At 29.8% G+C, this 24,917-nt stretch overlaps 1 protein-coding gene and 1 long non-coding RNA gene across 3 annotated transcripts in view; one reads left to right on the top strand and one right to left on the bottom strand.

The window, feature by feature from the left end:
* Nucleotides 1-5,358: 5,358 nt before the first annotated feature.
* Nucleotides 5,359-24,917, bottom strand: part of LOC127720013 (zinc finger CW-type PWWP domain protein 1-like) — a 30,316-nt gene continuing 10,757 nt past the window's right edge. The window contains exons 13-22 of one of the 2 annotated variants that reach the window (XM_052226422.1): nt 24,078-24,155; nt 23,265-23,372; nt 22,480-22,594; nt 21,557-21,632; nt 20,559-20,660; nt 19,531-19,632; nt 15,245-15,323; nt 13,844-14,029; nt 13,314-13,400; nt 5,359-7,663 (exon numbers count right to left, since the gene is read on the bottom strand). In XM_052226422.1, the coding sequence (XP_052082382.1) occupies nt 6,843-7,663; nt 13,314-13,400; nt 13,844-14,029; nt 15,245-15,323; nt 19,531-19,632; nt 20,559-20,660; nt 21,557-21,632; nt 22,480-22,594; nt 23,265-23,372; nt 24,078-24,155 (1,754 nt within the window). In that variant the 3' untranslated portion in view covers nt 5,359-6,842. Of the gene's footprint in view, nt 7,677-13,313; nt 13,401-13,843; nt 14,030-15,244; nt 15,324-19,530; nt 19,633-20,558; nt 20,661-21,556; nt 21,633-22,479; nt 22,595-23,264; nt 23,373-24,077; nt 24,156-24,917 lie in introns of both variants that reach the window. The other variant, XM_052226423.1, reaches the window with a different exon arrangement.
* LOC127720015 (uncharacterized) lies at nt 15,433-18,170 on the top strand. Its single transcript, XR_007990580.1, has 3 exons — nt 15,433-16,335; nt 17,181-17,353; nt 17,794-18,170. It is a non-coding gene; the product is annotated as an uncharacterized LOC127720015 (long non-coding RNA).

The raw sequence follows: 24,917 nt of genomic DNA, 5'->3' as shown, positions 1-24,917 counted from the left end.
AGATTTTGGGTTTGAAATTATTGAACATTTCAGTTGTCATTTAGTGACACTTTTAAGAGACGAAAGAGTTCAAATTGAAAAATGCTGCAGAAAGATCAACTCTGCAATTTCTTAACAATTTTCTCCGTTTCACGCTTAAAATACGATATGACGAATGACTCTAATTTTTATGACGCATTTGACGCTAAGGGAGTGTTTAACGTTGTACAATAATTGTCATTCATATCCTCTTTATAAAAATAAGAGGATGTAGTATGAGTGTCAATGGTCAACTCTCCACCTAAGACCAAAATGACTGCGTAGAAATTAATAACTAAAGGTCACCGTGCGGCCTTATGTTGATACATGTTGAGAACAAAAATGGACCAAAGGTAGGGATATATCTATGATTTTGGTTAAGCGAGAGTCGGCATACTATATGTTATATGACACGAAAGTATTTTTATTTCAATCTATGTTCATTTATCAAAATAAAGATAAATTTGGCGAATGCATTTTGTTGTATTTTTAAATGATAATATTTTATTATGATTGACATTACTTCATCTAAGGTGGATGAGATTTGAAAATATTTTTCACGCACACCGTAATAATGAAATATGCATGGGACACTAAAATCCATATAAAATACCGTGTCGTACCAATTGTTTCAAAATACAATACCTTGAATGTAATACTCTCGTTTCCATCTTTATACTTAATGACTTAGTACATGGAAAAGTACACATATTTTTTGCTGTAATTGTAAAAATAATATTTCTAACGGTTTATGGGGCCTCGGTGGCCGAGTGGTCTAAGTAGTTACTACTGTAATCATTAGCCAGTCAACACTGAGGTTGTGAGTTCGAACCCCATTCGTGCGGGTGCACTCGACTCCAATCTTAATTGACTAGGATTGTCAGATTTCCTATGGAAGGTCGGTGGTTTTCTCCGGGCACTCCGGCTACTTCCACCAATAAAAACTGGCCGCCACGAAATAGCCAAAAAGCGGTGCTTAAAAGTGGCGTTAAAAACACAAACAATCAAATCAAATCTAACGGTTTATTACGGTAATGTACTTTTTAGAGCTGATAAACGAAGATACAATCATATGAAATTATGGGTCGTGTAATAGGCCTAAGTCTTTCAGTTTTACATGGTAGTTGGATCTATTAATATTGCCTTTATCGAGTCTACTATTTCATTTTCAAAACTTCAAAACTCTTAATAATACATATGTAGTAACTGGTCACTACATGCATGATTATCAGTTACTAACACGCATTGTCCGGCATCATGTCGATACTTATATTTCGGCATTCACCAAGGTCATTATGATCAGAGACATATATATATATGTCTCTGATATATTGCTTTTCCCAGACTGTTTATGACTTTAATTTAAATCCGTTGGTTATGCGCTGATTGATTTTTAGTCTTGGCAAACATGTTTTATATTTATCAGTTAAAATTGATTTTATATGCAGTTGGCATATATATACTTGGTGGTAAAATACAAGGTTTATTTAACTATTCAAGCACATAATTATTTAAATCTTCTATCTCAATCAAATCATTTACTGAATTCCCGCTTTCTATGAAAATAAGGAGATATCAGAGGCGGATTAAGGGGGAGGGAACAGGAGGCCCGTCCCCCCTTTTGTGGGAATTTTGGTTGAGTATTTAGGGAATTACTGGAGCGGGTCCCTTCTTATATATATGGCAGTCAGTGCGCCCCCTTATGAAAAGTTCTGGATCCGCCACTGAATATATATATGGTATGACTGATTATGAGACAGCTACTACTTTATGATCTACTATAGACATGCATAACGTTAGATACAAAGGACGAAGACGTAAATAACTACAGATTCGCGTTCTGTCTTCAACAATGTTGAAGGCAGAACGCGAACCTGTAGTTACAATGAGTTTAATAATCAGGCTCATACCACATATGATAGAAAATTATATATGACAAAAATGAGAGAGAAAACATCAACTGGCCAGATCACTGTTAAAATTGTAAACACAATTGAACAATTCTGACAAACAGCAACTAACGACAACCACTGGCTTTAAGGCTCCTGATTTGGGACAGGCTTCGTGTAAACCATTGATAGCTTGAAACTAATTTAATTATCTCCCTTAGAATCATTCAGATTTTAATTTTATCAGTTCTGCATGTATTTTTTAAAAGCATTTAAGAAAGTAATAAATATTCAATAATTCAACTAAAAACTAAACTAAATTTGTATAATTGAACTTAAGCAATTGGAAATTTTTAATAATACTTGAAAGAATATAATATGATTTACACTATCATTTTAATTAAAATTAAAAACAGTAAATTTTCAGGTAAATACTATGTTAGGTGCTCATCGTTAAAAAACGTTTAGAAAAAAAAAGAATTTCTATGGATCCTTGCATATTCTAAATGTGCATATTAATACAAAGAAATGTAAGGCGACAGTAGATAGTGTCGATAGCGTGTAAAGCTGGTAAAAAGAAACATATCTATTTTCTAATTATTAAGTTCCCTAACATGGACCGAGAGCTTTTTCTATTAAAATATGTTGAACAAAGTTCAGTACTGAAAAGCTAGCCAAAATCAATTGCAAAGTTATTAGAAAGTTTGTTAAGCATAAAGATAAATACTGACATTTGAAGACAATGACATCGGCGGGTTGTAGTCTTGTTATGGAAAATACTGTTTATTTGCTTTGGTGTCCTTTAAGCATCTGCCCTTGGTGACTCCTACATTTGGATAACTATATAATTGTTCATATGCATCAGCCATGAGGAGGACTAAAATATAAAAGCTTATTTCATAATGGATATGATGCTGCTTCTTGTGCATTGTCAACGAACACTGAACAATTTGGTTTATACGGTTATATTAGTAACTATAGCTTCTATTATATTCCATGTGTTTTCCCTTTATTGTAAATGTTTAATATAATAATCGCTGTACTAGTTTTGCCCATAAAGGTCCTCTCTTGGAAATAAAATTTATCTATCTATCTAATTATCAAACCAGAGAATACTATAACTGCTACACTGCAGTAATCTCAGATCAAAGCTAAAATTTGATAAGAATTTCAAAACTTTTTTTTTATGGTTGCATGATACTCTCTTTAATAATAGAAAGTACATGTACATGGTATGTTAATGCTTTCTTATTAGCATTCATACACTTAAAGTATTTACTATTACTTCATTCAACATGTATTTGGCATTTTTTCTTATTTCTTATATATTTCCAAACCTGGTCTGAATGGTTTGAAAATGAATCTTTTACAATAGCTTTTACGAAAAATCAGTCAAAAAAATATACATTAAAACAGGGACAGTCTATACTAAGTATAGACTGTCCCTGATTAAAATAATGAAATTCAACCTAGTCATAGAAACAGAGGTGGTGTTGTGAGTTTAAATACTTAGTTTTTGAAAGAACAATTTTGATGCAATTAAAATCAAAATCTAGTTGCTAATGTCTGAACTTAAAAGTCAGACTCTGCTTACACCTTAAGTTGCAGTTTTAAATTGATCAATTGATAAAACTTAAGAACTACATTTTAGAAATTAAAAAAAAAACAAAAAAAATACTTTACATGTAAAAAAATAGGGTGAATTTTACCTTTCAATGCTCAAGTTCTGGAAACCTTAAAACGTTAAAATTACCGAAGAGATGTTATTCATTAAAATTGGTACATCTACAGGTACATCAATAGTCCCTAAAAATGTCACAAGCAAAGAAACTGACTGAAAGTTCAAAATGGCTGCCCCATTTATAGTTCATTTCTGAAATAACCATTCATAAGAAAAGCTAGCCCAAAGTTATGGGTATAACCTAAAAGGTCTGGGTATTTATGTCGAAATTTACCTTTATACTAGATTCTAGAAAAATAAGTTAGTACTCTTGCCTTTTTTTTTTGTTGAGATTTACAAGCTATCAATGTAAAAATCGATTTGTATTTTTGATTGTCCATTTAATATATTCTGCCTCTTTTTTATCCATACACCCTTTACACGGATACATGTTCTGTCAATATGACACATAGGCCATTTACCTTTTTTACAGTCCAACAGCACAAACTTTATGTCAAAGCCTAAATCAGTGATAATTTTCAGTAGCATAAATACTAATGGTCATGCTAAATAATTAAACTCATCATAGATACCAGGATTAAAATTTTGTATGCCAAACTTACCAGTGACTCTCGAATCAAAAAAGTAAAAAAGGCCAAATACAGTATGAAGTTGAAGAGCATTGATGACCCAAAATTCCGTAAATTAGCTGTATACCTAATGCATGCTTCTTCTGCATTTGTTTCCATAAATACAACCTATACTCTCCTCCCAAAGTTTTTTCATTATTGGCTTAAATTTAAAAAGTTCTTTTAAATAATATTTTATTTTGGCAACAATGTAGTCATGAACAGGAACAATTCAACAATTCATTAACAATCATAATAAAAATAACAAGATTAGTAAGTTGAATTTTACAAAAATAATCTTATTAAATAACAACAGCTGACAACAGCATATAGAAATAACATATTTCAATAAGGTTTTTGAATATTTTGCAACATTAACATAAATATCATGAAAGTTTTTTTTAAATAACAATGTATACTGACTCAACAGCAAAATCACACAAACTTTATCCATAACAATTTTAATTCTAGAAATTAAGACCATAATATATTACTTTATTTTAATGCTTCATAACAATATAACTCCACACTTTACACAGTGTAAAAAAAAAACAACAACAATATAACAGATAAACAAAATAATGTCTTTACATCATACTTCATCAATATTTGAAACTTCAAGGTCAAACTGATGATGAAAAATTACTTTAACATCATTTAAGTATGTTCGCTACTCATGTTTTGACTTTTTGTCAGATATTCAAAATCCTCTAGTTTTATCCATGTAGTACCTATACAAATTTTGCCCGCTAACCTCTACTTTTCTTTTCATAATTTTATTGCATATAGTTTAAAAAGCAATATTTCAAAATCTTATAAAATCCTTGTTATTTTTTCATAGCTTTTGAAGAAAAAAGATGCCAATGTTAAATGTATGAAAAGTCTAGAGAGAATCATTTCCCGCCAAATTTTCAATTGATTATGTCTGAAAAACAAGGACACGGACCTGTCATTTTTATTTACTTTTTAAATTCCATTACTTATATACTATCAATTTATAACAGTCTTTTAAAAGCTTGTTATTTTGAAAAACAGTAGCAAACATCCTTGAAGCAAAGTTTAAGAATCAAAACATTTTAATCCCTATTTCCAAATATAATATTTTCTTGTGTATTTAGAATTATATATATATATATATATATATATATACATTTTTTAAATATATATTTTTTAATCACTGTATTTAGCAGTATCTGCAGCAAGATTAGGTTAGCCTATGAAATCTCTTCAGGACAGATATGTTTTAAGTATTTTTAACAAAACTTGTAAACAAATATTTAACTGATATATATTTTTCAGACTTTTACAGTGACTGAGAATTAAAAAGTTTGTCTTTGAAGACAATTGCTATAAATTTATAGCTTCATGGTAATTTAAATAATTAACCATCAATGTCAATGAAATGATTTTCTGCTGGTTTAGTACTATCTATACAATTAACAGAGAAATAACTTAACAATATTCCCAAACCATTTTCTTTATGTATTTATAATGAAAATATCAATCATTTATTAAATGTCAGTTGAAAAAAAAAACATATTTTGACAATCAATACAAAAATCAACAATAACAATAGATCTATAGAAATATATCATCAACAATAACAGTGTATATAACTAGATATACCATCCATAACAGTCAATATATGTTAACAGCTGTGTATTTACATATCATAAATTTAAAAAAAATAAATATTGGAATGTAGTTAAAATCATTTTTCCATTAAGATGAACTAAATTTCATGTGTTGTTACCATGGATTCATTTAATTTTGTGGATCCAATTTTGTGTGGTGTCTGCGGTATGGCAAAAATGGTATTCTCTTTAATACTTGATTTCATTGTTGTCTAATATTCTGCAAACAAGCCTATAGGAATTTGATATTCTGTTAAATTCTAAAATAATTTTTTTATGTATACACACGTGTTTTTTTTTTGGTCACAAATAAAAAAAAATTAGTACCCAATGATAAATGAATAATCCACAGAATGCAGCACAACTGAAGTATGTCATGTTTAAAAGTACCATTGATACTTCTTTGATTATAAGTCATTGCTTGTGATTGTCACAGCACTATTTGCCAGTTTTTTGGGTTTTTTTTTCAAACTATTATTAGCAAGACTGTTTTTTATCAAATTTATACTTTGTGCTATGCCAAATAAGATGTGGGGAACATCTTTTAAACTTATAATCATAAACTTGGTTTGTTCCAGGATATATTAATTCTGAAAGGGTAATTTTTCCGTAGACTTCTAACAAGGTAAAAGTTTCATGTAAAATTGATGTTAGCAAATTTGATTTATTGGATGAAGTGTATCCTGACAGACTGACAGACAGACTGCAGCATACATAATACATCTGTCAAAGACATGTGTATACAGCAATTTTAAATGATCATGGGATTTTACAGCTGACCAATCAAAATATCCAATTTATCTATGTTAAGAATATTTTTTAAATCATTTAATGTGCCATTAGCATATGAATTTATTGTCTATGTGTCCTTGCTGAAATTAAAAATATATCAAAAAACATTTTGTATGACTGTTCTGCTTAATTTTTACATTATTCATAAAAGCTCACAATATAATAAAAAAAAACTATAACAATGTATGACAAAGCTTACAAGACAGTCCTTGATTAGATATTACTCTTCCATATCAAATGGATCTGAATCATAAGCAAGTTCAATTGTAACAGGGGCAATGGTACGATTTAAAACCTGTGATGGGTGTTTGTCTTCAGTAGGATTGGATATTTCTAAATTTAGTTCTTCTTCAGCAGGTGATGGTTCTTCCCCTGGAACCATTTGTTCATCCTGCTCCAGAGATAACACCTCCTCTGATCTTCCATCCATATCAATACCATGTGCATCAGCTTTATTCATACACGATGCCTCATTGTCAGGTGAACTATTGACGGAAACAGAATCATTGCTTATATGAGTAGCACTATTTTCTTCAAATGTGTCCTCCTTTAAGGTATTTGTGGTTTCAACTGTTTGTTCATTTTGATTTTGATTGATTTCAGACTCATCATCATTTTGACTGCTCTCAGAATCATCAGCATTTTCAGCATTTTCAAAATTACTGTCATTTTGTGCATTTTCAACATGCACCACAGCATCTTCAATAACAGAAATTGAATTTTCACTTTCAATTTTGGAAGAATTTAATGAAGGAGCTGTGAATGCTTTTTTTTCTTTACTCTCAAGGTTTGAAGATTTGTCTTCAGCTTCTTTAACATTAGTTTCTACAGCATTAGAGTCTGGTAAATCATCATTCATATCCATTGTAAAAACATCGCTGTCAAGCTTCAGAGATCTTACTGGTATTGATTGAACCACCATTTCTTCCTCCTCTTTCGATTCAGTAAACATTTTGGGTTTCTTAATTTTGTTCATTTTTGTACCTTTATTAATTTCTCCTGGATTTCTTTTATGCTTCTGTCTTGAAATCTGTCTGGTTTCTGAAAGAGTTAACTATAAAAATATATTAATAAAGAAAGAGTTATGCTAGAAGATAAATTACAATATATTTCAAAGTTCTGCTTATATATCTACTCATTTACTATGAATATTTGAAAGGCTTTGCCCATTCTCAATACCAATGGGAACTAGAGGCTCTCAAGAGCCTGTGTCGCTCACCTGCATTTACTGATGCTTTGGATATCATGTAAAATAAGGTTAAAATCATAATTAATAGTATTAGATATTAGATATTATAATGATATCTAAGATAACAAAAAACTGCAAAATTTTTGTAAAATTACTAACTCAGGAGCAGCAACCCAACAACCGGTTGTCGGATTCGTCTGAAAATTTCAGGGCAGATAAATCTAAATCTGATGAACATTTTTGCCCCCCCGTCAGATTTGCTCCAAATGCTTTAGTTTCAGAGATATAAACCAAAAAACTGCATTTTACCCCTATGTTCTATTTTTAACCAAGTCGGCCATGATGGTTGGAAGGCGGGGTCATCGGACAAATTTTTTAAACTAGATACCCTAATAATGATTATGGCCAAGTATGGTTAAATTTGTCTCAGTAGTTTCAGAGAAGAAGATTTTTGTAAAAGATTACAAAAATTTACAAAAAATTGTTAAAAATTGACTATTAAGGGCAATAACTCCTAAAGGGGTCGACTGACAATTTTGGTCATGACAACTTATTTGTAGATCTTACTTTGCTGAACATTATTGCTGTTTACAGTTTATCTCTATCTATAATAATATTCAAGATAATAACCAAAAACTGCAAAATTTCCTTAAAATTACCAATTCAGGGGCAGCAACCAAACAACAGGTTGTCAGATTTCTCTGAAAATTTCAGGGCAGATAGATCTTGACCTGATAATCAGTTTTACCCTTGTCAGATTTACTCTAAATGCTTTGATTTCAGAGATATAAGCCAAAATCTACATTTTACCCCTATGTTCTATTTTTAGCCATGGCGGCCATCTTGGTTGGTTGGCGGGGTCATCGGACACATTTTTTAAACTAGATACCCTAATGATGATTGTGGCCAAGTTTGGTTAAATTTGGCCCAGTGGTTTCAGAGGAGAAGATTTGTGTAAAAAGCTAATGACAACGGACGACGGACGCCAAGTAATGTAAAAAAAGTGTTTTACAAGCTAAAATCGTCTCTTCAAACTGACCATTTTGTGAAAAATTTTGCCCATTGCTAGTGAGTTGTTATTAGTATGATACAATTGCAGTAACTAGTGTGTATTTGTAGATCTTGTCTAGCTGATTGTTTTCGCTATCTAAATTTTCTATCTATCTAATATACTTTTTCAGATGATAGGTAAAAATACAAAAAAATGGTTATCATTTTTGCAATAAATTGTTGATTTGTTCTCTGTATACAAAAAAAAATTTGTTTACTTATAATTCAAATCTCTTTTCCTGTATTAAGTAATTACTGAAGTTATATTTAAAGGCCTAATTTCTGACATAAATGTACTTTCTTTTTAATCAAATTAAACAACCTGAAAATAAGAGTTGATTCTAAACAAATTTTAGGTTTTACATAACTGTCAGATTAGGAATTTTTCTCATAACATATATTTAAAAAAAAAATGGCTGGTAAAGGAAATTGGCTAATGCATTTCAATCAAATTACAGTATTTTCCATAAAAGGACTAAAATTAACTTGGAAGATGTTGTTTAAGCAGGTGTCAGTATTCATTGTAAAGCTTAATCAAACTTAACAAACTTGATAACTAAATACCTTTTGAAACAAATTGAACATTCTTTAATAATAGGAAGAGCTCTGAGATGTGTAATTAGAACCGAACTAGCAACAAACGAATTTAAGTTATTCTTTGAGTCACTTTTTAGCAGATATTTATTAAGGGTATGTCAAGCCTCTCCATGTACAAGAGACAGAGGGACCTTAACAGTTGTTACTTTATGATTTAAGTAATATTATGCACATAATTAATGTGCATGTATTCTAAATAAATGACCATACGGTCTTCAACAATGAGCACCTCAAAATGGTTACCCTGAGTTCTTATATTTCTTATTATGGTTTAAAATAAAAGTATAGATATTTTAATATTATTTCAAATATTATCAATTGTAATAATTTGATATAGTCAGTTAAGACCATATTTAGTTTACTTATTGGTTAAAGTATTCAATATTATTGTTGTTTTTTTTAAAGCTTTTAAATTGACATAATAAATGATGAAATTTAAATGTGGATGATTCCAAGGGAGATAATAAAAATATAATATTCAAACTTGTATGAGAAGATATGATCTTTATAATTTGTTTTCATAACAAGAAATTGTTTCCAGAATATTTTGTTGGCATAAACTTGCTTGTATATTTTTTTCACCTTTGTTTTAGACTAAACAACTTTATAAATTGTTAAAATAGTTAGAAAATTATCAATAATGTCTCACTTGATAATATTATGTTAATTTGCACAATTTTTCACTTGATTTTTCCTTGATTAATTTGTTAATTGTTGCTTGTTATTTTTTTTTAAAATAATTTTGTATTACACAAGGTTGTCAGGGAACATTATAGTTGTACAGCTAAAAGTGTTTCCCTCTATACAAAAATTAAATCATTATAAAATACCCTATCTCCCTAGGAGGGTGTATTAATTACTCTTATTGCTGTCGGACTTGTCTGAGCAAGGATTTGTATATATTGTTCTTACTATACAAATCCATGGTCTGAGATACAATTTTGTCACATTTTTCTAAGTAAATACAGAGTTTCCTGAAATTTAGTGTATATACCTCATATGAGCAAACTATATATATCATCATGCCTGTTCATATTTATCATTCGTCCAATTCTTGTTTAAGACTTGCAACATGGTACTTGGAAGGTCTCAGAACCGTATTGCGATGTGCATATTATTTTTTGCCAATTGATTTTGAAACAATTAAGTTACTCCAAATTAATTAATTCGTTTATTCCGTGTCAAAAATTTATATGAAGATTTTGGGTATAAAAATTAAATTTTAAGCAATAAGGCCAAACCAAATTAATTTCTAATTTTCAGACTCCTCCTGTCGAAGAAAAGGAGCAAGCAAAAAAAAATTTTCTTTTTCTGCCTTTCAAAACTTGATTTTTCAGAGGTGAAAGAATTTTTTCTAGTGAAGGACAATATTTTAAAAATAATTTTAAAACAAAATAATGGAATGAATTTTATTATTTCAAGTGGGCTGTTTATTTTTTAAACATGCTTTAAAGAAAAATTATGGGAGGATTTTTTCTTCAAATTAGCCATAAAAGATTTTATTTGTGCTTAATAAAGTATACTAGTATTCACATATATCTATATATCTTAAACTTTAGTCCTAATATTATTCTACATGTATAGCTTCTAAATTAATTTTTCTGATACATGAACTTAATCTATGAGTCTACGAGTCCTTTAAATCTTTGCATTATAGAGTTTCCAATTTGCTCACACTGTAAAAACAAAAACTAAAGTATGATTACGAGGCCACTGAAATTTAATTTTACACAGTTGTTATGATTAATATGTAGATGTTCATATTATTCTTTTTTGTAAAAATTAATAAATCAACTTAAATGGAAAAACTTAGTTTTGGTTAAAAATCCAAATTTTGTAGAAAAATATCTTTTTGTGATAGGATTTCATTGAAAACTGATAAATTGGTATAATATGCTACTCAAAATTGAACCCTGGTAAAAAACTGATTTCTTTCTGAATTTTTTTTTGGGGGGGGATTGGGGTAAACAGTTTTCGTTTTTAATAACAAATTATCAGAAACTTCTATTGTGTCAGGATTTTAACAAAATTAAAATATAGGTATGACACGTCCTATATCAAATAGAACATATATCTGAATTTTTTTCCTGGTGTCAAAATTGATGAAACTCTATTAGCTAGACTATTGTTTTCTTTGTATCAGAATTAATTATTTGTTTCTTTTGGGGGCTCAAACACAAATGTGAATGCCGCTCAAGGTGGCTGGGCTTCCTGAATTTAGTCAATCATTAATAATTTTCTAGTGTTCAGTAGTTAAGAATATACAGTGTAAACAATTTAACTAAAGAGTAAACATTCAAGAGTATATGTCATTTTGAAACCAAAAAAAAAAAAAATGAATTAAGAGAAAAGTTAAGGATGCAATATCATCTACATATTAGGCAAATATTTCAGTGGTCTCTTATTGATACTTTTGGATGATTTGCATTTACAAAAACTATTACTAAAAACTAAGTTTTTTTTAACATACATTGGAAAATTTTCACACAAAGAAAAAAACCATCCACTTCTATTTACATTTATAAATGCACAAAATCTGAGTGTGCAAAAATTTCGTTTGCCTCCTAACCATAATTTTGGAGATTTTGCATTTACAAAAAGCACAGACAGACCAACATGTAAAGTGAAAAGTAAAAGGCCCCACATCCTTAATGCCAGAGACATTATATACATGTATATATATATATATCTCTGTTTAAATGCTGAGTGCCCTATTGAATGAAACAAAAACTGAATGATATTTGCCAACACTATCATTTCAATTTAAAAAATAAAATTATTTTTCTCAATAGACAGTGCTATGAAAAAGCACAATATGCAGGGGTTTCAATTTTTATTAACATGGTCTGATATCTTTACAATTTTTTCAGATTTCAAAAATATATTATAATTATCTCCCTTGGAGTCATTCACTTTTAAATTATATGAATTTTGCATGTTGTTTATAAATGATTTAAAAAAATAAATAATTATATTCAATAGCTGAACTAAAAGTAAAATAAAAGTCATATAATTGACTAAATTTCATGAATATAACAGATAATATTTGTAAGGGTATCATATTATTTATACTTTTATTTCAAACCTTAATATAAAACATAAAAACTCTGGGTAACATATTTTCTTCCTATTGTTGAAGACCGTATGGTCATTTATTTAGAAATAATGTGCAGTATATCTGTGCATACAATAATAAACACCTAACAAATAAGGCCCTCTATCCACCATGAAAACAAGTGTTCTGTTGTACAGATTAGGGAACACAAAAGTTATAGAACTGAATTTTGTTCGGTTCCAAAATTTTCTACAGAAGTACAATGTATAATGTTTCAAAATAGCTATGTCTTTTTGAATGTTTATTATTTATATAAATATTAAACTTTATACATAAAAGGGGACTGTCTCTTGCTACTGAATATAATAAAAGCAGGCATAAGCTGAATGAAATTTTGCAGACCCTAACATTTCAATTTTATAGTAAATTTCTTTTATTATCTGTTTTTACTTTCAATGGACAGTTAAGTGAATATCTCAATATGCAGGGGTTTCAAAAAGTCTTTAACATAGTCTTGTACATTAGCTTGTCCAGGAGGTATTTTTAATTAGACTATGCACCTAAATTGCCTAAGAAATATTGTAAATTCATCCAATTTTATGTGGTACAAATACATGTAGATGTGCCTGTATCTTACTTTTGCCTTGTTTTGAATCTTATGTTGATTTTTTCACAGGTTTGAGTAAGGTATATATAGAAAGGAGGCAGGGAGAGTATGAGACTTCTAATTATTCTATAGTTTCTTGTCTTTATTATTTGCTTGGTTGTCTTAAAGCTTGTATATATTACAATCAAATTACCTTTTGACATTTTTTTCTTTTCATCTCCATGTTTTCTTATATTTGTCTTATTTTCAATTTCTTCTGTCATTTTGAAATCTTCATCATCTTAAAAGAAAAATTATTTTTTTCAGCAAAATGCCAGTGGTGATTGAGAATTTAGAAAAAGTTGGTGCATCCTATAAAATTAACCCCCCCCCCCCCCCCCCAAAAAAAAAAACAAGCTTTTGGTAATGTGTGTTGTGGTTACCAAAATTTTTATAAAAAATCACGGGGAGACCAGCTACTATCTACTGAGTGGTATAGCATAATAATTAGCTGGTGGTCTATTTTTTACAAAAAGTAAATATTTTAAATATTCAAATTATACAAAAAGGGTGTCTCAGCTGCTCTCCCCTACTACCAAAAAATGTTTGAAGTGTCCCCCCCCCCTCCTTTCCTCTGCATAGATTTTAACTACTACTATAAATTAATGGCTTATTTTTTTCCTTAATATTGAAAGAATTTTGAAGATTCAGTAATGCAGGACTATTTGATAATTATCACAGTACCTTCATCTTCACAATCTTCATCCATGGCATCAAGTTCATCATCAATGGCATCCAACACTTCTTCAATCCCTTTCAATACAGCTTCTTCATTATCATCTTCCTCTAATGCAGAGTCTATCATGCCATTACCTATTGCTTCTACCTTTGTCTTCCTGATCTTAGGTTTGTTCTTAGGTTTTGGTGTCTCTAGAATTTAAACGATAATAGGAAAATCACTAACACAAACTTTTATGCAGTTTGCAGGCATATGTATCCTCCATTGTTTTCATCATTGTTAATTTGTGCACGTTAGAATTATTCGGGTCTGTTTTCAATTATTTCTATACATAGTATTATCCCCTTGTTTATAAGACAGTCAACTTCAGTAATCTGCTATATATATTTTTGAAAGAAAAATGGTTAATTTTAATTTGTAAGTAGTACATGGTGGTTTGAAAGCCTGTCAAAAAGCAAATCAAGGGACAATACAACATTGATGGTTGGTGATTAAGAAAGGTAGCCTTGAACAACTATAGGAAATAATCAATTTACTTTTTGTAATTTATTTTAACCATGAATTCTACAAAAATGGCACCAAGATTGAAAAAAAATCCACTGGGTTATCAAACAAAATTCAAGGTTTATAATACTGAACTAATTGTGACATCCTTTACTATTTTATATTGAAACATAAGTACATATATTATCTGCTATTAAAAAGGAAAATCACAAAAATACTGAACTCCGAGGAAAATTCAAATGGCAAAATCAATAGCTCAAACACATCAAACGAATGGATAACAACTGTCATATTCCTGACTTGGTACAGGCTTTTCTTATGTAGAAAATGGTAGATTGAACCTGGTTTTATAGCCAACTAAACCTGTCAAATAAAAGAATGTGTCTGAAGACACAAATGCCCCCGCTCAAGCATTGCAATTTTCCAAGTTAAAAAGTGGCATAACTCTAGGACAGTATATGACTCACAACCCAAATTCGAACTCTGTCTGCATGTTGTGGTTCTTAGCATTGTGTACCAGTTTCATAAAATTTAGATGAGGCAAACTTAAGTTAGAGTGCGGAAATGAAAATGGGGCGGATAGACGGTCAAAGGTAACAATTAAAGCCCCCTTTGCCTATGGTGGGGACATAAAAAAGTGGTTTGAACCAACATCAAATATCAATATTACATATACAATGGTTTAAGTCTCTATGGCAAAGTTGATCAGGTTTTTAATTTTTTCAACTATAGGATAAATCATTTTAATTTGCTGCAAATGTTCTTACGTTTCTTTTGCTTTCGAAATTCTTATACATGCATATAATATAATACTGAAGAATATTAGTGCAATAACCCTATAACATAGAACCCATCAAGTTTTGAAAAAATGAATAATTGTCCTCAATTGTAATTTATCTTACCTTGTGAACTGTCTGATTGGTAAACCTTTCCATAGGTTCCTCTATATCTTTTGGCAAAACTAAAATTTTTCAACCTATCCTGAAAGCAAAAAATATAAATTCATTCAAACACCACAACAACTACTTACTTAAACATTTATACATGTTTACTAAATCCTTTCTTTCTCTGAGCTTTTAATTCATTACCCAGTCAACAGACTAACAGTGGGCCAACGTTGGCAAATTGTCGGTCCGTTGGTCGACCGTTGGTGTTGGCTGCACAACATTGGCCCAACGTTGGCAAATTGTCGGTCCATTGGTCGACAGTTGGTGTTGGCTGCACAACATTGGCCCAACGTTGGCAAATTTTCGGTCCGTTGGTCGCACTTTGGTGTTGGCTGCACAACATTGGCCCAATGTTGGCCTGCTGTTGTAAATCCATATTATTATCTCATGTTGGTTATGAATAATCGGGCCAACGTTGGCATTACGTTAGTAGCAACATAGGGCCGATATGAAATTTTGTTAAAAAAATTGATTATGAAATATTTTACGCTTTATTTCTCTTGGGAAGGCGGGTGATTTCGATTGCTGCATGCTTTATGAAAAGTTAATGTTATACCGAAAGGGTTCATTAACTGAAATTACATTTACAACTCTATGTTGGGCCAATGCTGGGCCAACGTTGATCCTATATTATACTCTATATATAACTCAGGTAAAATTTATACTGGAATATTATTACTGTAATAAAAAAAAAATATATCGTTAACATAGATTGCCTGGTTAAAAGTTTAAATTTATTGCAATCATTATTTATTATAACTTTATTCATTAAACTTTGTGAAACATCATAATTTAGCAATTATATACAGAGTGATATTTGATACAGCCAGTCTGTTAATCAAGCACATTCTGATAAGGTTGACCATATGTTAGACAAATTTCAAAGATAGTTGCTATGGTAATTAAGTTTATAGGAAATCTGAATGTAATGGGATGGTCACTTTTGTGTTTATTTCCTGTTGTGTATTTGTAAGAAAGCAGTGAAACGAAGAAAACAAAAAGAGAAAATCATATTATCTGAGGTTCAAAGAAAAAGAAAGTGACATGTAAGTTATAACTTTAAACATTCTGTTTTATATACGATTGTGAATGACAAACATATTTGTTTTTTTTTTTAATCTGAGGGATGTTGTTCAAAATTAAAACATATAATTTCTATCATTTTAGTGATAATGTTGATCTTGAAGTTTATACGTTTCTGGCGAAATATTTTCTTGATTTTGTTTAAACCATTTCAATCCTAAATAATCATGAAATATTTGCCACTGAACATTAGTATCATCAAACAAATTGTAAATTGCTAATATTTTAATGTTTTATTTGTGAAATCTATAACGATTGCATTGATCACCTTTACTGAAGTTAATAGAAAAAATCTGTCTTAAGATGTACCTTGTTCCGTAATGTTTCAGAAATGTGGTATAATGATTTCTACTTTAAAGAAATATAAATGAATTTGTTAGTTTTATTATTTCTAAATCGCATGCAAACATATACGATATATTTGTGAAACCTGATCATATATACACTTGCATGTGTAACAGTGTTTTAGATATCAAATAGAGTATTTATTTATTAAATTCATTGCAAGAATGTTGTAATTTATATATAATTATACGGACTCGACTGAATTTAGTTTTTTGTCCTCGGCAAAACTTTTGCAAAAGAAAACCGATATTTGAATAGTTTGTAGGAGTAAATATCAGTCACAAAAACTGACGCTTGAAATATAAAAAAAAAATAGGGGGGATGTAAAAAAAAAAGACTATACCACACATAAGGATATTTATAAAAGAAAAAGACTATAAAGATTATTGTCTGAATTACTTGAAGTAGCTTTTCTTTTTAATATACAATTTTACATTTAAATATAAATTTATACATGTTATAGGTTAGGTATTTGAGTACTACAGAAGACAAAATAATTCAGAGGGCAAAAATATAATACAGAGCTAGGAATAATAGAAATTATTGACAACATCCTGGCTAGAAAATGCATGGGAATGGAGATGGGAAAAAATGCATTCTACCATTTGATAGCCCAGAATGAATAAGTTTAAGAAAGTAAGTTAACATAATAGCCATCTTTTATGCTACATCGGATTAGAATTTCACAGATATATATGCATAAAATGTTTAATACTACCATTAATGCTAGTATATTTAGATTTGACTTTGTGTTTTTTTTTTTCAACTAGTTTTATTTATTTACTTAGAACGTTTTTTGACAAAGTTTCCTGTATCCATTTCTGCACTCAATTGTCCTGCTAACCTAGCTAGCGAGGTTAAGTCTAGCCAGTATGGTAAAGCATGCAATATGCCTTTTGCCTTGGATTGTATAGGCTAGGGAAAATATCAAAAAAGAGTATTTTTTCTAACTATTGTAATGTGCCAGGACACCGGAAACAATGCATTTTTTGTCTCTTTGTTTATTTTTTAGGAGGATTTAATATATTCTAAATATACATACATTGAGTACTCATTTACTCATTACTTTATTACAGAGGTACATGTAGTGAAATAACTTTTATGAAGATATGCTAAACTGGATATTAAAAGGATGTAACATTAGACGGAGCCAGAAATAGTGACAAAACAAAGTGTAGCAGAAAACAAAAGGAAAACTCTTGTGAATAAAAACCATGTTGGAATACAGAACTAGAAAAATAGCTGTATAAAATAAATTATCAAGGCCGTCATACAGAGCTTGGATATTACAACATAAACTGATCGATATTATACAAATGGGATAAATGAATTATCATGAATAGACTTTAAAATGTTTATTCTATAGATCTGATTTAGCAACGTATAGATACAAAAAAAGACTTTTTTTTAATTTGCTGGTTGTCTAGCTAATAATAAATTATATTTAATCATACCTTTGTATTTATATTATTTAAGAAAAATAGGTAACATGGATACGTTAATTGAGTTCATACAAATATGGGTATAAAATTCAGAAGTACCATTCCTGGAGAGAGATTGATTGGTTGTTGGTTACTGAAACGTCCATTGACAAATATTTCATGCATATTCAGGAAGATTGAGAGAAAGTTGCAAAATACAAAATTTTCGGGAAGTATGCAAGACACAACATGGTATAGTGGATCTGTAAAACGCAATAATTGCAACATTGAAAAAAAATATTACTTTCGCCATTTTGAACTGATGTAAGAACCAGGAATTATTGCAGTTGTTGTATGGAAGGGATTTTAGTATCCTTCATATGGATAGAAAAGTTTACAGATTGAACCAACGGAGTGCCAACGTTTGTTAACAGTTTGTTTTACTACGTTGGCCCAACGTTTGTTCAACATCGGCAAGTTTTATTCCATCATTGGACCAACGTTGGGCCAATGTATTGTATAAAACCTTACAATGTTGTGCCAACGTTTAGCCATCACTTTGGGCCAACATAGGGCCACTTTGCACTTATACATTGGGCCAACGTTTAAAAACAACGTCGGGCCAATGCATGTAGATACGTTGGGCCAATGTTGTGCCAACGTACCAATGTTGTCTGGGTAGTTACACTATATGTTCAAATTCTAAAATGAATTGAAGATAGCTAAAGACAAATCTTTTGTTTCAATATACTTATAAATTTTTTTTATTAGTCTATAGTAGTTCATGGGATTAATTATTCATCAATTTTTAATGATTTTTTTTTCTTTTTCTCAACTTATATATGAATAAAAAAAGTAACAAATCATCAACTATTCGCAAGTTCAACAAGACAACGGAAACATTTCAGCTTGTTGAAGAGAAGCAAAGATCAAACAGTATACACAGAAAGCAAATTCTGAATTGTATAATTGTATCAAATCTGATTGTCTCATGGTTTATAAATAAATTACGTTTGAACAAAATGCACAAAATAATAAGCCCTACTTTTCAAACCGGTAACTTGCAAAGTGATTTTACTTTTTTCAATTATTAAAAGTAAAACAGTTACTGTTGACCAGTGGCAGTTAAACATTATGCCAAGATCAAATATCAATATCTATATAGTCACTTGCAACAGGCTTAGAAAAATAAAATATTATCAGTGGAGTGTTGGGCCAATCATCATCAGTCTAAATATGATAGATATTCTGTTTTTCAACAACCAATAAAAAATAGATATAAATTTCAAATCCATTAAACTTTTGAAATGTAAGAACTTTTGAAAGTCTTGATATCTATCTTAATTGTGTCTATCCTATCAAACAGATGGGCAAATTGTATACTATACTTACACTAACTGACATATCATAAGCAAGGAGTGCATTTGTTTTAGCCTTCACTAAATCCTTTGAAAAACTTGCATATCCTTTCCCTCCTTTCGTGGGCTTTGGAGTCTGAAAAAAATATATGGTATTACTACAATGTCTGTTTTGTAGTTAAAAGGCAGAAATGTCATCAGTCTGCAACCAAAAAAAAAATTAAATTAAAAACACTTTAAAGCATTATTTCCAAAAGAATTAGATTTTGATTTGAGTAAATTTTCTGTTACTTTTTCCTTTTGGATATTTACTTTGAATCATTGGTTCATGAAAACCATACTATGAAATGTTGAATAAAATCAGACTTTAGATTAGAATTTGTTCTAAGAATCCATTAACTAAAAAAAATAATAATGAAACAAACAACAAAAATGTCCATCAATGTATAACTATCAAATCAATCATATATATTATCAATGAATAACAGCACTTTCCTTGCAACTGTCTAGTTCTATTTTAATTTTATGAAAAGCTGATGAAGAAATTATTGGGTATTAACAAAAATTAATTGTTTAGGTTTAACTCATGTAAATCCATTGTAAAGCCTTATGAAGCAAGCTGTTTCACCTATTAAAGCAATATCAGTACATGTACCCATTATTAACAAATGTTATAAATAGTGCCATATTAAATTCTGATTGAATTTACCATGTGCATGCAGTTGAAATAAAATATTTAACAGCTGTATAAGTTTGAATGTCATTTCCTACCAATATAGCAAATGGCTGATAAGGCATATTTAACAGGTCAATCTCTTAATCTTAATTATTACTGCAAAATAATACTGTGGATTCATTTATTTTCGTGGATACCAATTTTTATGGATTCAGGAAAAAATGGATTTTCATGGATTTTGTATTTTTGGCAAAATCTGCATACAAGCCTACAGAAAATTTGTTTTACTTTGAACATTTAAATTGGTGGTTCACCTGTACCCTTGAAATCCACAAACATTTGTATCCCATAAATAATAGTAAATACACAGTAATGTAAATATTTACCATATTATCATCTTCTATTCCACCTGTATACTTTCTGATCGAAGTTGCGTTTACCCATGCCCTGGATACTTTATCATCAAAGAATACTACATGGTAATGACTCTGTAATGATTAAAAATGTAAATTGATTTCATTAAATGATACACAATAAAGTATTTCAGACAAAATGATTGCATCTTTTTGGCAAACTTTAATGAACCAGTAAAAAGCAAAATATATAAACCTAATCTGAAACTATGACTTTAAATTAGACTCCTATATATTTTTTAAATTCATATAAAACCACTTTCAATTTGATTATGAATGCAACCAACTAGATTTATATTTAAAAATGCCCAGAACAAACTTGTTAGGTTTTGCTTTTATCTAAACTGTAAATTTGAAGATATATTTTGTTATGGCTATTTTACGAAATTTTCCTTTGATCTTACTGACTGATAATTTCCTTTCTCAGCACAGTAGAGTGATATGAAAAATTATCACTAGAAAACTAAGGGCGCATGAAATGTCAATGAAATTAACAACGTCATCATAGGTAAAATAGCGATAAACAGATTGTCATTGATCATCTCAACTCGATTGCTTTTCTCACTTTCGACGTACCGGCTCAAGCGAGAAAATCAATCTCGTTGAGATGACCAACAATAATCTATAAATATCTATAAAAAAGAAATCTGTTTGCACTTATTATTTTTCATTGTGGATATCACAAAGTGTTTTTTACTTAGAAAGGCAGTTTTAAGATGGCTTGAATTTCAACATTATTAGCTTGCTTTCAATCAATGCAAATATTTTTTAAGCAATATTATTTTAAAATATTGTTTTATAAGTTTTTATTGTCTGTACCAGTATTATGGAATTGAGAGGTTTTTCTGAACTGATTTCTTATTGTGCATTCTTCAGTGATGTTTTATTCTTATCTCTTTAATCAAGATTAAAAGTGGGAAGGTCGAGTACTGTATAAGCCACATAATGCTATCGTATATGAGAATACTTACTGGATACATGGTGTATGCTGTCATTAACATAAAATAACTTTCTGTATCAGGATCTATCTCTATCATAGATGGCCACCTGTAAAATCATTAAGTCAACACAGACAATGTCTCAACGGCAGAAAAATCAAACTCACAATTTGACTGTGTTTTATATAACACACATATAGACAGTTGAGGGTATTCCTGTATGCTATGCAATTACTTCTTAATCTGAGTTTTTCATTGAAAATACTCTAAATACTGTAGAAATTTCAATTTTCCAGAGTGTGAGAACAGGACAAGTCAGATTTTACTCCTATGTTCTATTTTAAGCCATGTTGTCTGTGTTGTCCATGTTGGTTGGCAGGTAGGATTATCAGACATTTTAAACTAGATACCCCAATGGTAATTATGGCAAAGTTTGGTTCTAATTGGCCAAGTAGTTTCAGAGAAGATTTTTGTAAAAAGTTAATGGACAATCAGATGCCAAGTGATGAGAATAGCTCACTTGAGCCTTTTGGTCAGGTCAGCTAAAAATTGAAGACTACTGTATGTAAACAATCCAAAGATTGTATAAAAATTATATGAATTTCTTTTTTGGTGCAGACAACATTATATCATTACACATCTGTTGTTGATATGTTTCTGAAAAAAGAATGAAAAGCAGATGATGTTTCATCATGGAATATTGTTAAGGTTATTCAATTAAAATGTATGAGGGTAGGAAGGGATTTCAATTACTTTGAGTAATTTTGCAAACATGAAAAGGACATACAATCATAAATGACAGATGACATTATTTCCAACAATAAAATTTCCCGTCTTTCCTTCCACATTCATTGCAATGAAATAGTCCTGACTACAAACTTATATTGTTTAATTATGATTCTTAAGTTTTAAAATGATCTGATCAACTATAGCATATTATAGTCAATTAATATTACCATGGAAATCCTGCCATTTTAGCCCAAACAACAGAGCCTTCAGCAAAGTTTGTAAATATGTGTTCATCTTCATTATAATTCTGCTCATCAGCTTCACAGCTGTTATATCTTTTATCTGAATAAACAGAAAAAAAACGTTCTTCATTTACGTACAGTAGTGTTTTAATCATTGTTAGTCTTGTATGTTTTTTTAATTTTAGTTCATTTATGTTTTGGAGTATAGTGTGACGTCTATTTTCATTGAACTAGTACACATTTTTGATAGGGGCCAGCTGAAGCCTGCCTCCGGGTGTGGGATTTTCTCGCTGTGTTGAAGACCCATTGGTGGCCTTCGGCTGTTTTTTACTCTTTGGTTGGGTTGCTGTCTCTTTGACACATTCCCCATTTCCATTCTCAATTTTAAATATTTCTGAATTTACAGAATTTTAAATTTTTCACATGTCTTAAGATTGATTGATTGATTGTTGGTTGCTTAATGCCCAGTCGCAATCTTTAGATTGAAGATTTTATATAAATGTTGTACCATTCAAATTGTATGAATCGGAGGTATTTCTTTTGTATAAATGTTTTCCCTCATTATTCATCCACAGATTAAGACTTATCCGTATACCCATTTTAAATCAACATTTTGAAATATGTCAATTTCTTATATATCTTAATCAATTGAACACCAAACGCATTTCTTTTTGGACCAATTTTTGATGCATATACCATTCAACCAGTTATACTAAGGGAACAATTAAATCATTCTGAACACAGAAAATAGCTTGTACAAAATAATTAACCTGTATTCATGTTACAAGTCCAGACTTCTGGTAATTCTGATGGATCTTCACAGTCCGGTAAATATCTCCACTTAGAACAGTTCTTATCCCCACACTGAACCCATGTTCCTGTTAATGTGAAGGAAAAATTAAAGCTTATTAAAAAAAAAAAAAATGTTACAACTCTATTCAAACAGAAAATTGTACTGAACAGTATTAATAATAGATTTATACATAAATTCAATGCATATGTACTATATCAGTTATAAACAGGAAAAGTTCACATTTGGTATATGAAAATACTGTGATATTGCTTAAAAATGCACAAACACAAATTGTTGAATAATTCAAACAATATCCATCACAATACATTGTCTATCTTATTAAGATTTTACAGTCTGTTTCTTTGACCTGTTCTTCGATTAGAGAAAAATTCTGTTAGTCATTGATTTCAATGGCAATAAGAGCAGGTTTGTTTGATTTTGGTATTTTTAAATGTAATTTGTTTTGCCACCATCCTTTTGATTAAAACCTTAAAATATTTTATAAGCTACTATTTTCTTTTTAAAATTCACATCTTAAGCAACTACAAAAAATGCTAAATTCTTTGAAAACATAATAATTTGTGTTAAATACCTATACGGAATGTAAACATATTCACATGTTTATAGGAATACAAGTCCGTTTCAGGATTTTTACCAACAACAGATTTTCCCCAAGAAAATCCTTCTTCTGACTGATTTTTGGTCGGTCAGATAAATCATCACAGTTAGTCTGATCAAATGTCTGACAGATCTTTGAAATGTGACCTGCAGTCTGTGATAAACTAAATACCTAGCTTTTCTCTTGTCAAGTATCTTTCTTGCATTTCTTTTTTCCTTGATTTCTCCTTTGATGCCAGTTTATCTGGTTCTATTAAATTTAAAATTATAATCTTATATGAATCAATATTAACATGTTATGATCTTTAAATTTATAATTATTGCAGTAATTAACCCCCTTCCTCCTACCATAAAAAAAGAGAAATCATTTATAATTTTCATATTTCCAACCTTAAGAGGATTCCAACTCATCCTTTAAAGAGTAGAACATCCGCAAACCAACTATATATTCAGAAGTAACAGCCTTTATTTACTACAAATGATTGTGTCCAGAATAAATTCATCTACCAATGACTACCCATATTTATCTTTAAACTAGTCCTTAAACCAAAATTAAGTTCTCTTTAAAATCAGGAAACTTTATGTCAACAATTAAGTATACAAAATTAAATCATGTTTTTTGGCTTTTAATTTACCAGTTATTTGATTTTTTTCAAAATTACAAATACATTCATATTTTTGTGATTTAGTTTCATACTGTAAATTCACAAATTATTGCGAGGGTTTTATTAATGCAAATAATGTGAATAGATGAGTTTCGCAACAATAACCTCTCATTGTGAAATTTGATACATACAAATAAATGCAGATTTTTGTGAAATCGCAATAATTAATCTCGCATTATTATCCATTCTTTACAAATCTTAATAATAAATGCACACAATAATAAATGCACGCAATAATTTCTGAATTTACACAGTACCTTTGACTATAATCTTAGAAACAAATACAAAACTATATTTATAATTGTTAACATTGTTAAAGCCTGCAAATAATGTTTTCAGAAATTTGT

Source organism: Mytilus californianus, unplaced genomic scaffold (genome assembly GCF_021869535.1).
Source record: "Mytilus californianus isolate M0D057914Y unplaced genomic scaffold, xbMytCali1.0.p SCAF_11, whole genome shotgun sequence".
NCBI classification, from domain to species: Eukaryota; Metazoa; Mollusca; class Bivalvia; order Mytilida; family Mytilidae; genus Mytilus; species Mytilus californianus.
The sequence above is the reverse complement of the archived record's forward strand: the minus strand, read 5'-3'. Positions and strand labels throughout refer to the sequence as shown.